The following is a 14,561-nucleotide window of genomic DNA, read 5'->3' on the forward strand; positions in this document are numbered from 1 at the left end:
AGATGGGAGGATGGGGAATCATTTCCCCCCGATAAGATTTTATTGAGACCTTTATTAATACATTACAATAAAAAGCAGACTAAACAAAAGAAAAAAAAAGGTATGGCAGGGGACATGGAGGTGTGTTGTTTTCCTGGGTTGGCACGACACCAAATTGGCCTCACGCCTGCCTGGGAAGTGGCCGTATCTGGGGCAGTGGAAGTTTATGGCCTCACTGGGCTTTCATACCAATACTGGGTCTGCATGTCTGGGTGTGTGTGTGCATGCCATTTGGGTATTTGACTCAGGGGAAATAAAGCTTTGTTTCGACATTGCTGGACATGGATGTTCTATATTTTAAGCCGTTAAATAAAAATCACTGCTGTGTCTTGTAAGATTACACACCAAGTGGTTCACTGCTGTATCTGACAGTACCCTGAGTGTATACCACCGAGATGCCCTCCAGGCTAACCGCCTCCTTTGATGTAACTAAGGGCGGATCTACACACACAGTTTTTAACGTAAAGGAAGGGTTAAGAAATGGTTTTGATAATTATAGATGGACACACAACTTTTTACATTCATAATATGTTATTACTTTATTTTTTAATCACTTAATTTTTAATTGTTTTGTGCTGATAGGTTGGTGAAATACTGCTCACATGTCCCTATGTAATGTTTTACTTTTCTTTTTTTCCGGCCTCCAAACTCTGCTCCCCACCCACAATGATGTTCAAGGGGGAATAACAAAGGACACAGAGGGAGGGAGGGAGGGAGGGAGGATAGAGAATTAAAATGTGACACCAGGGGGTGGAACACAGCAACCAGCAACCATCATCAGAGAAAGAAACTGCATTTTGGAAAATGGTGTGGCCGAGTACAGTGGTACCTCTGGTTATGAACTTAATTCGTTCTGGAGGTCCGTTCTTAACCTGAAACTGTTCTTAACCTGAAGCACCACTTTAGCTAATGGGGCCTCCTGCTGCCGCCGCGCAATTTCTGTTCTCATCCTGAGGTAAAGTTCTTAACCCGAGGTATTGCTTCCGGGTTAGCAGAGTCTGTAACCCAAAGTGTTTGTAACCCGAGGTGTTGTAACTCGAGGGACCACTCGAGTAACCAAGGTAAAAAACCAAGGTATGACCCACAATATTTTATAATGACATATCAAATATCATTTGATATTTATTCAAGTGAATGAGGGAGAAATGAGGATATGATTCTTCCTCTTTTGTGGACAATCCTGAAGTAAAAAGAAAAACTCTGATCCAAAGTTTTACTCAGTCTAATTTATTAAAATCATTCATTTCTATAAACCTTTTAAGAACTGTATTACACTCTGCAAACATTTCTGTGTACTCGGATATTCAATGATCCGCCCCCAACCAGCAAAGGCCATTATTCCGTGGAATCCATCTTGAACATGATACCATGTCACTGGCACACCGTGGTCCTCTAACCGCTTCTTGTACAACAGCCCATCATCCCGGAGAACATCATATTCACAGGTTAGAATGAAAGTCTCTGGGAGCTGGCGGATTATGTCATCCTCTGCGTGAAGAGGGGCAAACATTGTCTCACCAGCTCTTTTAACTTGTTCATAAAGTTCTTCTGAAAATGTAGCTGGTTCTACAGGAACATAGCCCCTAGCTTTAAATTCTTCCGGAATGTTATCAGCACTTATCCATTTTTGGTATTTCTCTCTCAAATCAGGAGGGACATGGGCGCCTTTCAGAACTCCATCTACATTCATTGTCTTCCCAGTGATATATTTCAAACCAAGTACGACACCTCTTTTCCGGAACAAGGGAGGAATTGAATGGTTTTGTTGATAGGATGGCAGATTGAAGTCAATTCCTTGGAGGAATGGGTAAATGAGGACCTGAGCTCGCACTCTTGGGAGGTCCTCTCTGGTCACCAGTTCTTGACAAATGGCTGTAGCATATGTGCCTCCACTACTCTCCCCAGCAAAGGCAATGCGGCTGGGGTCCACTCCGTATTCCTCTGCATTCTTCAGAAAGTGTATTGCAGCAGTACAGCAGTCCTGTATTGCGGTTGGATATGGATACTCAGGACCTAAACGAAATCTAAAGAGAAAGCAAGATATCTTCAATATTCAGCAACACAAACAAGGAATATTTTCCTGCATGACATATTGCAAGGGTTGGGAATCTTTCTCACCCTGACGGCCACTTTCCATTCTATGTAGCCTTCCAGGGGGCAACATGCCAACTGTGGATGGGACAAGAGGCAAAAATGGAAAGCAAATGTGAACTTTCGCATTTGAGAAGTGGGCTGGTTCCCTATCCTCCACCCATTCCCGATCCTCCACCCATTCCCTATCCTCCACCCAAGCAAGCAAGGCACGTTCCAGGAAGGCAGATGCCACTCAAGGATGGTGCACAAGAGGGGTAATGGTGTGTGGCGGGCGGTTGGGGTGAGTTCACTGGGAGAAATGGAGAGGCCTGGAGTGCAGCATCCAGCCAATGTGCTTGAGGTTCTGAACCCAGATAAAATGCTAGTTGAGCATCCCGTTCTCAGTGGCCACTGGTCAATCATTGGAGAAACTCACAATCAGGACATGAGTACAGTGGTACTTTCCCCTCCCGCAGTTTCCAGCAACTGTTCTTCAGAAGGACACTGCCTCCAACTGCAGAGGCAGACTATCGCCATCATGGCTAGTAGCCACTCGTAGCCTTATACTGTGTGCATTTGTTTAACCCTCTTTTAAAGCCTTACTTTCTTTTATCTGAATTTTCCAGCATTCAGCTTCATTGAATGTCCACATGTTCTAGAGTTAAGAGAGAGGGATAAAAACTCCCCCCTGGCTGCTTTCTCCATGCCATTAAAGTGCTTCTCTATTTTGGATGCTTCCTTGATTTCATTTTCCATCTCAGGATCTCCCTGAGCGTTTTGATCAGGAGTGTGGCGTTTGCCTCCTAGGTGGATCATAAGGAAAGGGTTAAATGTGTGTGAAGTGATTGGCCAGTGGGAACCGGAGGGGAGGAGTAAAAGTTAGAGTCGGAGGTGTGTGGAAGTCAGTTGGTTGTTGAGAGTTGGGAGTTGGAGAAGGAAGAGGGAGGATAAGTCTGTGGGTTGGTCGAGTTGTGTTGTGAGAGAGTGAGAGGAACTGTTAGGTGGGGTCAGATAGTGGGATAATCAGTTTGAAGTTGTTAGTTGTTCATGCCTATAAAATAAACTTGATTATTTGTTAATGTTAACAACTGTCTGGACTCCGTGTGTACCCGAGAGAAGAGGCAATCACAGTGGTGGCACAGGGATCAATAGACCGTCAAACGTCCGGGGACCCTGTGTGATCGCCACAAGGAGGATGGGAACACAACCCCAGTACGAAATCCCTCTTGGGACCCAGTATGACCACCCACAATGATTATGTGGAGAAGTCTGCCTCTTCTGGGATTTCTTGCTTCCTGGACTCAATGCTCTTTTTTCACATGCAGGGTGACACCAACTCCAGAATGTCCCACCTTGCCTTCCTGAGATAACTGTGTCCCACTGGTTCTCTCCATTCCACCAGGCTTCTCTTTCTGCCCACAGTATCCCTTATGGCCTCTAAAACCAATAAGTCGAGTTCAGCCATCTTGACCAGGAGGCTTCAGATCATGCACCAACGGTGCATTCAGGCAGCAAGGGCGGAGAGATGGTGGCCATTACTGTGGGGAAGCTTTGCGTTGTTAAGGGCTCTGAAGTTCTGGCAAATGACACTTCTCCCAATTTACCACTGCTGTCTTGGGAAGGTAAGTGTGTCTGATGTGGTGGTTTCTGCAAATGAAGTTTAATGTTTGTTGTGTGCTGCCTTGGAAGGAGTTGTGTCCTGAAAGGCAGGATATAGAGAATTGTGATAGATAAAATGGTGAGGGATTTAGAAGCAATACCATCCTCTCATGGAGGATACGGTTTTCCAAGGGTACTGCAACACTACAGAGCTGCTGGAACACACCAAACAGGTGCCAGAACGCAACAAAGAAGTGAGTTCTGGTGAGTTCTGGCTGACCCCCCCCCCCACTAGTCACAAGGGGGGGGGGCTCCACTATCACAGGCAGTAGTGCTTCTGAATACCAGTTGGTGTAAATTGCAACTAGGGGTAGTGGTCTAGTGCTCGGGTCCTGTTTGTGGTCTTCTCATTGACAACCTGGCTAGCCATCATGACAATCACATGTTGAGCCCTTTGGGCCTGCTCCAGCAGAGATGCTCAAAGCCAGAGGGATTGGGGCTCAAGGTATGAAAATCTAAATACAAAGGTATTATAATGGTTGGCAAAATCACTATGTTAAAACTTTATCAGGCTTTCTCTGAGCTCAGGTGTTTGGAAGAGTTAGAAGCTGAGGAGAATTGCTCTTTTTTTCTACTACAACAAGAGTGAAGATACTTACTCAGGACACATAACCACTGAGTCAGTCTGGTGGGCAATGGCACGGCAGATCCTTTCAGTGGTTCCTGGAAAAAAAGAACAAAACACACACAGAGACACTATCAGAGATTATTTGATAGGCTCCATTACAAAACCTCTTAGCCATGGGTAGGGAAACTAAGGCCCAGGGGCTGGATCTGGCCCAATCACTTTCTAAATCCGGCCCGCAGATGGTTTGGGAATCAGCATGTTTTTACATGAGTAGAATGTGTGCTTTTATTTAAAATGCATCTCTGGGTTATTTGTGGGGCATAGGAATTCATTCATATTTCCCCCCCAAAATATAGTCCGGCCCCCCACAAGGTCTGAGGGACAGTGGACTGGTCCCCTGCTGAAAAGGTTTGCTGACCCCTGCTCTTAGCAATTCACATTGAAATCACTATGAGTTGGATCCAGTGTTAGTCCTACTAAAAGTAAACTTGGTGAAATTAACAGCTATGATTAATTCTGGTCTGCTTTTTTTATTTAAAAAATCTTGATTGTAGAAAACAACAACCACCTTTAATGGGTTTCCTCTGAGAAAAACTAAGTTGGACTGAACCGTTGATAAATGGGGCATCGCCAGCTGAAAACCATTATGTGGATTTTGTTCTCTCCTGATCAGTAGCTCAGATCAAGCAGTGTCAATGGGTAAAAATTAGAACAGAACCAAACAGACCGACCTCAACCCACATTCCTGAGCTTCTTTCTGCATTATTTCTGACCTTCTCGGGAATACTTTTCATAGAAGTCCCTTGGCGCATGAAGCAAAAACGCCTTCTATGAAAATTTAAAGATTTTTCATTGGCCACGACGCTAGGATTACCACAGAACTGGTCACCCATACAACGGGAAGCCTCAGCCTCATTTTTAATTTTTATTTTTTACAATCCCATCCTGCCAAGTTCATTGAACTTACACTACCTACTGTTCAGAAACTGCAGCTGATGCAGAATTCAGCAGCCAGCTTGCTCACGGAGGCAAGACAGTTTGAGCATATAATGAAAATGCCTGCCCAACTACCTTGGCTGCCAATTTGTTTCTGGGCCCAATCCAAAGTACAGGTTTTGACCTATAAAGCCTGAAATGGCTCAGGACTACAATCGCCAGCTGGCTTTGACTCCAGTGCTGCACTGCTGTGGAGAACAAGCCCTGCTTGAGATGACCATGCTGTAAGATCTGGACTCCCTCCATGCAGACTGACGGTGTAAATATGTGAATAAGGCAGTTTCCTCGATATCTTCAGTTCTCAAAAGGAGCACCGACCCTGGGTGAGTGGACTAGGAGCCAACACCTAAGGGCTGTGGTCCCTTCGGCCCTCCAATAAAATATTTTAGGGGAGCCAGTCCCCCCAAAATTGATGGGTATTGCCATTCCAATAGTGTGGGTGCACTACATCATGTGATCAATATGCAGGGCAGGGCTTACTGGACACCCCCCCCCCCGCCGCAATATTTTATTCAAATGATACGAGGGCAGCACAAACCACCTCCACCCCTCCATAGCAAACATTTCAGGAACTTTACATTACAGTAGCGCCCCAAATTCTCTTCAAAGAACATAGTGAACCATTTCAAAAGCAATTCACAGAACTTACGGACGCTTCCAAATAGTGCACAGCCTCCATGAAAAAAGATGATTCCTCTCCTTTTCCCAGCAGGTGATGTTTTAGGCCAGTACACCCTCCCTGGCACTCCATCAAAATCCAGATCCTTTATGATCAGCTTTGGGTCCCTCATTACTGGAATGAACAGGGACGCAGCCCTGAGTAAGGCAAATCTATGGCAGATGCCCAGTTTTTCCAGAATTCCTGCCTGTTTGAACCAAAACATTTACTGTTGTGACGTGGGGTTTGTGATTTCAGCTCTCTTGACATAATCTGCTGGAGACAGTTCTCTAGTAACACTTCTTTATTACAGCAAACAAGACTGAAGACTGAGGAGGGGAAAGCTACATTTATAGGGACAGGGGACTAGCTAGAAAGGATACATTTTGGAGGGAACAATATCAGGCAATCACAGTCCTGCCTTTTGGAGGAAACCAATAAGACAGAGGATCCAAATACAGCAGTTTAAATGAACCAATAGTAGCTGTACCCCCTGAAACCAAAAGGCAGTTACTTTACCCTAATGCAAATATAGACAATAATAATACAGATATAAAATCCTTTGACTCAATACACAACACCCCTCCCCCCCTAGTGAGCACAGCAGACGTAATCTCTCAGGTACTGTGGGGTCCTACAACTTCTACTTGATCTCCTGACAACAGGCGTTGCCGGTTCTGGATTGGGTGTTACCTGTGGTAGAGGGGCTGCTATAGGGGTTTCCTCAGGAACAGATGGAGTCCCAGACATCTCAGGGTTCCCTACCTGTACCTCGTCATCATGAGGACTAGCAGACCCTGGTTCATTTGCTGAAGCCCCTGGTGACTGCACCTCTGGGCCATTTTCACTCTGGTCTTGCAGCTCTGCGTCGTTAGCCAGGGATGAATTATCTGACTCCTCCCTGCTGAGCGCCCGGCGCCTCAGCTGATCTATATGTCTCTTCCAAACTTGCCCATTTTCCAAGGTTACATAATAGGACACAGGTCCACTAGCCCGGGTGACCACACCAGCCACCCACCGCGAACCTCGTGAATAGTTCCTCACCCAGACCAGATCTTCAGGGGCGAGATACCTTGTTGTGTCAGTCTCAGCCTGGGGGGTTGCTCTTGAATTATGGTTTGGCATTTTATCCGGGTGGACATAATCCAGCACCGTTACCAGTCTTCTACCCAAGAGCAGCTCAGCTGGCGACTTGCCCGTCGCAGTACACGGCGTCGCATGCTGCAAAAATAACATTCGCGCGATGCGAGCTGACCAGTTACCCTCCATTAAGCGCGCAATGGATTCTTTGGCTGTTCTTACCATGCGCTCAGCCTGCCCATTGGAGGATGGGTGAAAGGGCGCGGATGTGACCCCTCTTATGAAGTTATCAGCCAAGAATGCCCTGAATTCTTGGGATACAAAAGCTGCCCCATTATCTGATACAATGGTCTCAGGTAACCCGTGGGTTGCAAACAGCTGCCTCAACACCTTGATTACGGCAGCTGATGCCATGCTAGGGACCATCGCCACTTCTAACCATTTGGAATATGCATCGACGACAACCAAAAAGACCTTCCCCTGGAATGGCCCAGCAAAATCTAAGTGCAGCCGGCTCCAGGGAGATCTGGACTGCTCCCACCAGTGAACTGGTGCTCTGGCCACTTCTGGCCGCACCTCTTGGCATGCCTTACATGTTCGTACCCATTGTTCTATGTTCTGGTCCATTCCAGGCCACCACACATAACATCGGGCTAGCGACTTCATCCTGACCATTCCCGGGTGTCCCATGTGAAGCGTCTCAAGCACCCTGTTTCTCAGTGGTGCTGGGATGATCACCCTATCTCCCCACAGGAGACAACCCTTATGCATGGACAACTCGTGCTGCCTTGTCGCATAAGGCCTGAATTTGTCTTCATGCGGACCACCTGGCCACCCCCTCCCCACCCAAGTGAGCACACGGGAGAGAACAGCATCTTTCCTCGTTTTCTCAGCTATATCAGTAGCCGTTACAGGAGCCCCCGGAAGTGTTTCCAGCATCATTATGTGCTCCGCTGGAGCGGGATCCTCATTGCTCCCGCCAGGAAGGGGCAATCGACTCAGCGCATCAGCGTGGCACAACCGTTTCCCCGGCACATGGGTCAAGGTGTACTGGAACCCGTTCAGGAATATAGACCAACGCAACATTCTGGGGGAGAGAATTTGTGGCGTTTGTTTGTTCGGGTTGAACAACCCTAACAGTGGTTTGTGGTCCGTTTCAATGGAGAAATGGCGACCGTACACATAATCATGGAACTTTTTGATTCCTGCCACAATTGCAAGCGCCTCTTTGTCAATTTGAGCATAGTTGCGCTCCGTGGGCGACAACGTACGGGAATAGAAAGAGATGGGCTTTTCCGACCCATCCAGTTCCCTATGACTCAGCACCGCCCCCAGGCCGTATTGAGAGGCATCACATGCCAGGACCAGCGGCTTTGACTCATCATAATGAGCAAGGACGCTCCCGCTACTCAGCATTCTTCGCAAGGAGTCAAAAGCCTTCTGCTGCCCCTGCCCCCATCGCCACACATTCTTCTTCTGCAACAGTCTATGTAATGGTTCAGCTACCGAAGCTTTATGGGGTAAGAACGAATGATAAAAGTTAATAAGTCCCAGGAATGACTGCAACTCCGTCTTGTTCTGTGGTCGTGGTGCCTCGATGATGGCCTTAATCTTAGCATCTGTGGGGTGGATGCCTGATGCATCAATTTTAAACCCCAAGAAATCCACAGCTGGCACCCCAAAACTGCATTTTTCCTTTTTCAGTTGCAACCCCACCTCCTTGAACTTGAGCAACACTGCACGGACACGCGCAACCAGTTCCTGTGGGTCTTTTCCAGCAATCAAAACGTCATCAAAAAATGGCAAGACCCCCGGCAGACCTCTTAACAGGCGTTCCATGAGCCCTTGAAAAATCCCTGGGGCCACACAAACTCCAAATTGTAATCTGTTAACTCTGAACGCCCCTTTATGTGTGACAATAGTCTGTGCTTCCGCTGATTGTGGGGTTACTGGCAGCTGTTGGTAGGCTTGTGCCAGGTCAATTTTGGCAAACACCTTGCCCCCAGCCAGTTTAGCCAACAGATGTGATACGACTGGAATGGGGTATGAGTTTCCCCTGAGTGCCTTATTGATAGTACATTTGTAATCTGCACAGATCCTGACTTCCCCATTTGCTTTAAGGGGCGTGACGATTGGAGTCTCCCACTTAGCAGAGTCCACGGGTGAGAGAACTCCCTGCTTGACCAATTTATCCAGCTCTGCTTCGATCTTGGGTTGCAGTGCAAATGGCACTCGCCTTGGTTTGAGTCGGATTGGGGCCACCCCAGGGTCCAACTCGAAGTCAACTGGGGGCCCTTTATAACAACCCAGTTTTCCATTAAAGAGACCAGCAAACTCTTTGCATAATGCCTCGCTCATCTCAGGGCAGGTTTGGATTGAATTAAGCCCTGATATACTCAGTCCCAGGGCGGGGAACCAGTCAGTGCCCAGGAGACTGGGGCGACTACCCTTCGCAATCACCAGTTTGAGTACAGCCTGTTTGTCCCGGAACTGAACTCTCACGGCACACATTCCCATAACATGGATGCGGCCCGCTGAGTATGACTGCAAGGTTGCCGGGAAGGGCTCCAGAGGGGGCAACTTACCCCTGGGGAAGAATGTCCTCGCGGTCTGGTCCGACACGATAGTGAATCCAGATCCGGAGTCCACCTCCATGTCGCACTGCTGACCCTCAATCTTCACCTTGACGTGTGCCTTGCCTTGCGCTGGGAACTGCACGACCCTCCCGTTGATCTCCGTTACATAGTGGCAGTCCTTTAGAAAATGGGTTGCTGTGGGCGGTCTGCGATGCTCCAGTCTAGGTGTTCCTGTCGCTCCCAACGCCGCCGATCTACAGACCCTGGCGATGTGACCTGTCTTTCCGCACGTCCGGCACATAGCATCCCGGAAACGACAACTCTTCCGCTCATGGTTTCCGCCACAACCTGGACACCTGCCTCGGTGATCTTTGTGCACTGTGCAGGCCTGACGCACTGACTCGACCCCACGGACTGGGCTCTGGCTCGGAGTAGCCTCTAGCTCGTCCATGGCATGCGCAACTTCTATCTGTGGCTTAGGGGCCTTGCGACTGGCATCAAGCTCCTCTCTTTCATAATTCTCCGTTGCGGTGGCCTCCTTCAAGGCTGAAGCAAGGGTAACCTCTTCTTTAGCCACGATGCGTCTTCTGGCTTTCTTGCTGCTCAGACCACCGATAAACCGATCCAGGAGAGTCTCTTCCAGATTTTGGAAGTCGCAGTGCTGAGCGAGCTTCCGCAGTTCAGCTAGAAATGCAGATACAGACTCCCCAGCACGCTGCTGCCTCTCATGAAACTCCATCCGCCGGGCCATCTTGGTCTCAGTAGGCGCCAAATGGCTTGTTAGGCAGGCAAGAATATCTTTGAGAGATGTCTCACTTAGCTTCGCTGGAGCAAGCAATGCCTTGGCCAGCTTGAAGGTCTCAGGCCCACAGTAGCTCAGGAATGTGGCCCTTCTTTTGCTGGCATCGGTGATCCCTTGAGCCACTGCGAAGAACTCGAAGCGTTCGACGTAGTCTTCCCACGTGTGGGGCTCTGATGGCTGGAAGGGCTCCAATACCCTTGGACTCTCCATTGTCCTGTGGCAGGGTCGTCTTCTCAGCTGGCCAGTGAGTCTTGTTCTTAGCTGCAATCCGGACTCTGAGGCAGGGCTGCGTTTAACCGCTCCTCAGCATTCCGGATCCCATCCTCGTCGCCAGTTGTTGTGACGTGGGGTTTGTGATTTCAGCTCTCTTGACATAATCTGCTGGAGACAGTTCTCTAGTAACACTTCTTTATTACAGCAAACAAGACTGAAGACTGAGGAGGGGAAAGCTACATTTATAGGGACAGGGGACTAGCTAGAAAGGATACATTTTGGAGGGAACAATATCAGGCAATCACAGTCCTGCCTTTTGGAGGAAACCAATAAGACAGAGGATCCAAATACAGCAGTTTAAATGAACCAATAGTAGCTGTACCCCCTGAAACCAAAAGGCAGTTACTTTACCCTAATGCAAATATAGACAATAATAATACAGATATAAAATCCTTTGACTCAATACACAACATTTACCATTGATAATTAGCATCAAATCTTTTTCATATATATAGAGGGGGGAAGGGGAGTATTTGACCCCCCTGCTAAATTTGCCCGTTTGCCCTCTGATGAATAAATGACCAGTCCATAATCTCTGACTTTTGTCACCTGTGTTTCTGGGGGTTTTCCTGTTGTTATTCTGTCTCTCACAGCTACAATAAACCTACCATTAAAATTATGGACTGGTCATTTCTTCGTCAGAGGGCAAACGGGCAAATTTAGCAGGGGATCAAATACTTTCCCCCCTCACTCTGTGTGTGTGTGTGCGCGCACGTGTGTATATGAAACATATGTCTATTACCTGTGGAATGGAATCCCCACATGTGAGGTGAATACACTGCATACTGTTTTTTGTTGCATCAATTAAGTGTTTTAAATTTGTTGTTAGCCGCCCTGAGCCTGGGTTTCTGAACAGGGAAGGGCGGGGTTTAAATAAATAAAAAAATATTTATTATTATTATTATTATTATTATTATTATTTCTTTTCCTTCCTCTTTGGATGGAGAGTGATTCTTCCTGAGCAGCACAGAAGTGAAGCCCTTGACCATTCCACTTCCTTGTATGCTTCTTCTTGATGGACACCATGAGAAACCACACTAAGTGGGTGGTGTTCAGTGCTAGTCCTCCTCAGAATAAATCCACCTAAGTGGATATGAATAGAGCCTGCTGGATTAGGGCAATGTCCTATCCAGTCCAGCGTCTCACAGCGGCCAACCAGGTGCCCCAATGGGAAACCCGCAAGCAGAAGCTGAACACAAGAGCCCTCTCCCTTCCTATGTTTTCCAGGTTCAGAGCCTAGCCATGGAGGCTAGTAGCCACCCAAAACCTTCTCTTCCATGAATTTATCTAATCCTTTTTGGAAGCTATTCAGTTTGGCAGCCATCACTGCCTCCTGTGTGAGAGAGCTCCATAGTTTGAATATGTCAGGTGTGAAGAAGTACTTCCTTCTATCTGTCCTGAATCTTCCAACATTCAACTCCAGTGGATTCTCCACAACTTCTAGTGTCAAGAGAGGAGGAGGGGGGGGGGAGGACTTTTCTCTATCCAATTTCTCCCTGTCTTGCATAATATTATCATGTCACCTCTTAATTGCCTATCTGAAGAATATTCGAGAAATATTACAAACATTGCAGCCCTTTTTATAGGGGTGTAACTTCATCAGCGGTTGGCGCTGTGGTTTAAACCACCATGCCGCATGGACTTGTTAATCGGAAGGTCGGCGGTTCGAGGCCCCGCGACGGGGTGAGCTCCTGTTGTTCGGTCCCATCTCCTGCCTACCTAGCAGTTCTCAAAAGCATGTCAAAGTAGATAAATAGGTACCGCTCCGGAGGGAAGGTAAATGGCATTTCTGTGCACTGCCCTGGCTTTGCTAGAAGTGGCTTAGTCATGCTGGCCACATGACCCAGAAAAACTGTCTGTGGACAAACGCTGGCTCCCTCGGCCAGTAAAGTGAGATGAGCGCCGCAGCCCCAGAGTCGTTTGTGACTTAACTGTCCTGACAGTTAACTGACTTAACTGTTAGGGGTCCCTTTACCTTTACCTAACTTCATCCCTGTAATATATGTTAAAAAACCTTACCAGCACAAGTGCATATCCTAGAGAGAAATCGAAAAGTAGTAACTTTCCACGACAGCTGATTCCTCGAGGCAGCTGCATCCTGATAAGGCGATAATAAGCTCCCCATGCAAACAGCAATAAATGAATGAAAATGGTCGTGTATAATATCAGTGTCCACAGACTTCCACCAAATGCCATTTCTCTCAGAGGCACAGACATAAGGATGTCGCTTTAGCTAATGCCCCTGGCTTTTATAGGACAACATTCAATGTCATGTGCAAGAGAACATTGTCAGCCAACTCACTTAAATCCTAATTGAGAATAGTTAAGAACTGGGTGTATGTTAATTGGTGTGAATTAACTGGGTGTGGGTGTATGTTGGGTGGTGTTAATTGGTGTGAATTTGCCTAACCTCTTCTCCTGAGGGAGCTTCTTTGCTTCAAGGCAATATCTACCTGCTGTCATCCTGCATTCACAGCAGTCCAGCATCTTGTTTAAAAGATCAGAGTACAGTATTGTGCCGCAGTGACTTATATAAACGAGACAAACATTTTATCATGCTTGGTGGACATGTAAAAAAGTCAAAAAACTATTTTTTCAATATATGATTATGGCAGGAGACTATTGTATGCCCAAAGATGGAATGACACATGACTGAGTCTTCTCATGGAAGAATGGTTGTTAAAATTAACAGACTTAGCCGAGATGGCAAAATTGACATGTTTAATCAGAGAGAGGTCATTGTTAACATTTGCTCAAGATCGGAAACCTATCGTAGACTTTTTGCATGAAAAAGAAAATGAAATAATGACATATGGATTTGGAGATTGAAGGTAATACTCGGTTATAGAACGTGGTTGTGTTGGGTGACATATTGCCATGAATGAAGTACCTATAGTTTATAAACAGTATAGTGGACAGATGAAGACTTGGAAGTTTTTAAATTTCTGTATTTTATCTTTTCTGTTTTCTCTTTTAAGTTCTTTTCTATCTCTTTCTTCTTATCGGCTCAGGACCCTCATACCTATGGGACCGCCTCTCCTGGTATGCCCCACGGAGGACCTTAAGGTCCATAAATAGCAACATCTTAGAGGTCCCGGGCCCTAAGGAAGTCAGATTAGCCTCAACCAGAGTCAGGGCCTTTTCAACACTGGCTCCGGGCTGGTGGAACGCTCTGTCTCATGAGACCAGGGCTCTGCAGGATCTGATTTCTTTCTGCAGGGCCTGTAAGACAGAGTTGTTCTGCCTGGCCTTTGCCTTGGAATCAATTTGATTCCCTCCCCCTCTTTCTTTTTTCGTTTCTCCTCCTGTGATGAGGCTGCATTTTAATCTTTTAATCTTTTAATGTTGCATTTTAATCTTGTTTTTTAAGTACTACTACCACTACTAATACTCTGCTAATTAATTCAGCCCCTGGAGTGCTAAAAAGGACTCGAGTGGAAGAAGGATTATCATCTGTGTGGAGCGGGTTTGTCGGAATGGAAAGGGGGGGGGCGAGGCTTTTTTGTTTCACTTTTATATTTTGCTTGCTATATTACTTGGCAAAATCTCCTCTGGAAAGACCAACTACCTGATTATTATGTAAGCAAGTGAGACTGGGAAAGTTTGGCATTTGTTGATATAATATGGTTCTAATAATTATTAACTGTGTGGAAATGGTTTTAAAATGAAAATTAAGACTTTTGCTTGCTTGGAAGAGGATGAAATATTCCTCGGTTTGATTTACTTATCACCACAGAAGCAAAATCGCATTAACAACTGGAGAGACGCCAAAGAATGCTGGATGTTTGCCCAGGATAATGGCTGAGAGATGCAACGCAGTTCTAAATCAGCAAGCGG

The 14,561-nt window shown here is 46.7% G+C and overlaps 1 protein-coding gene across 3 annotated transcripts; it reads right to left on the reverse strand.

The window, feature by feature from the left end:
* Positions 1-1,250: 1,250 nt before the first annotated feature.
* On the reverse strand, positions 1,251-13,009 carry LOC310666477 (arylacetamide deacetylase-like 4). Of its 3 annotated transcripts, XM_083417380.1 has the most exons (4): positions 12,744-13,004; positions 5,985-6,201; positions 4,371-4,434; positions 1,251-2,063 (listed from the first exon to the last, which is right to left on the reverse strand). In XM_083417380.1, the coding sequence occupies exons 1-4, from the start codon at positions 12,939-12,941 to the stop codon at positions 1,286-1,288; spliced, it is 1,257 nt and encodes a 418-aa protein (XP_083273506.1). In that variant the 5' UTR covers positions 12,942-13,004; the 3' UTR covers positions 1,251-1,285. The 3 variants fall into 3 exon arrangements, with proteins under 3 accessions (XP_083273506.1, XP_083273507.1, XP_083273508.1); XM_083417381.1 differs by lacking the exon at positions 5,985-6,201 and having other exon boundaries at positions 12,744-13,009; XM_083417382.1 differs by lacking the exons at positions 5,985-6,201; positions 12,744-13,004 and adding an exon at positions 2,716-2,915.
* Positions 13,010-14,561: the final 1,552 nt, after the last annotated feature.

This window comes from Podarcis tiliguerta (genome assembly GCF_965153285.1).
Source record: "Podarcis tiliguerta genome assembly, chromosome: 16".
Taxonomy (NCBI): Eukaryota; Metazoa; Chordata; class Lepidosauria; order Squamata; family Lacertidae; genus Podarcis; species Podarcis tiliguerta.

Coding starts and splice junctions, on each gene's coding strand:
- LOC310666477 (XM_083417380.1), bottom strand. CDS start 12,941: ATGTCTGTGCCTCTGAGAGAAATGGCATTTGGTGGAAGTCTGTGGACA. Junction 6,202..12,743: donor TAGGATATGCACTTGTGCTG/GTAAGGTTTTTT, acceptor TGGTTCAAACAG/GCAGGAATTCTGGAAAAACT. Junction 4,435..5,984: donor TGCACTATTTGGAAGCGTCC/GTAAGTTCTGTG, acceptor CTTTTTTTCCAG/GAACCACTGAAAGGATCTGC.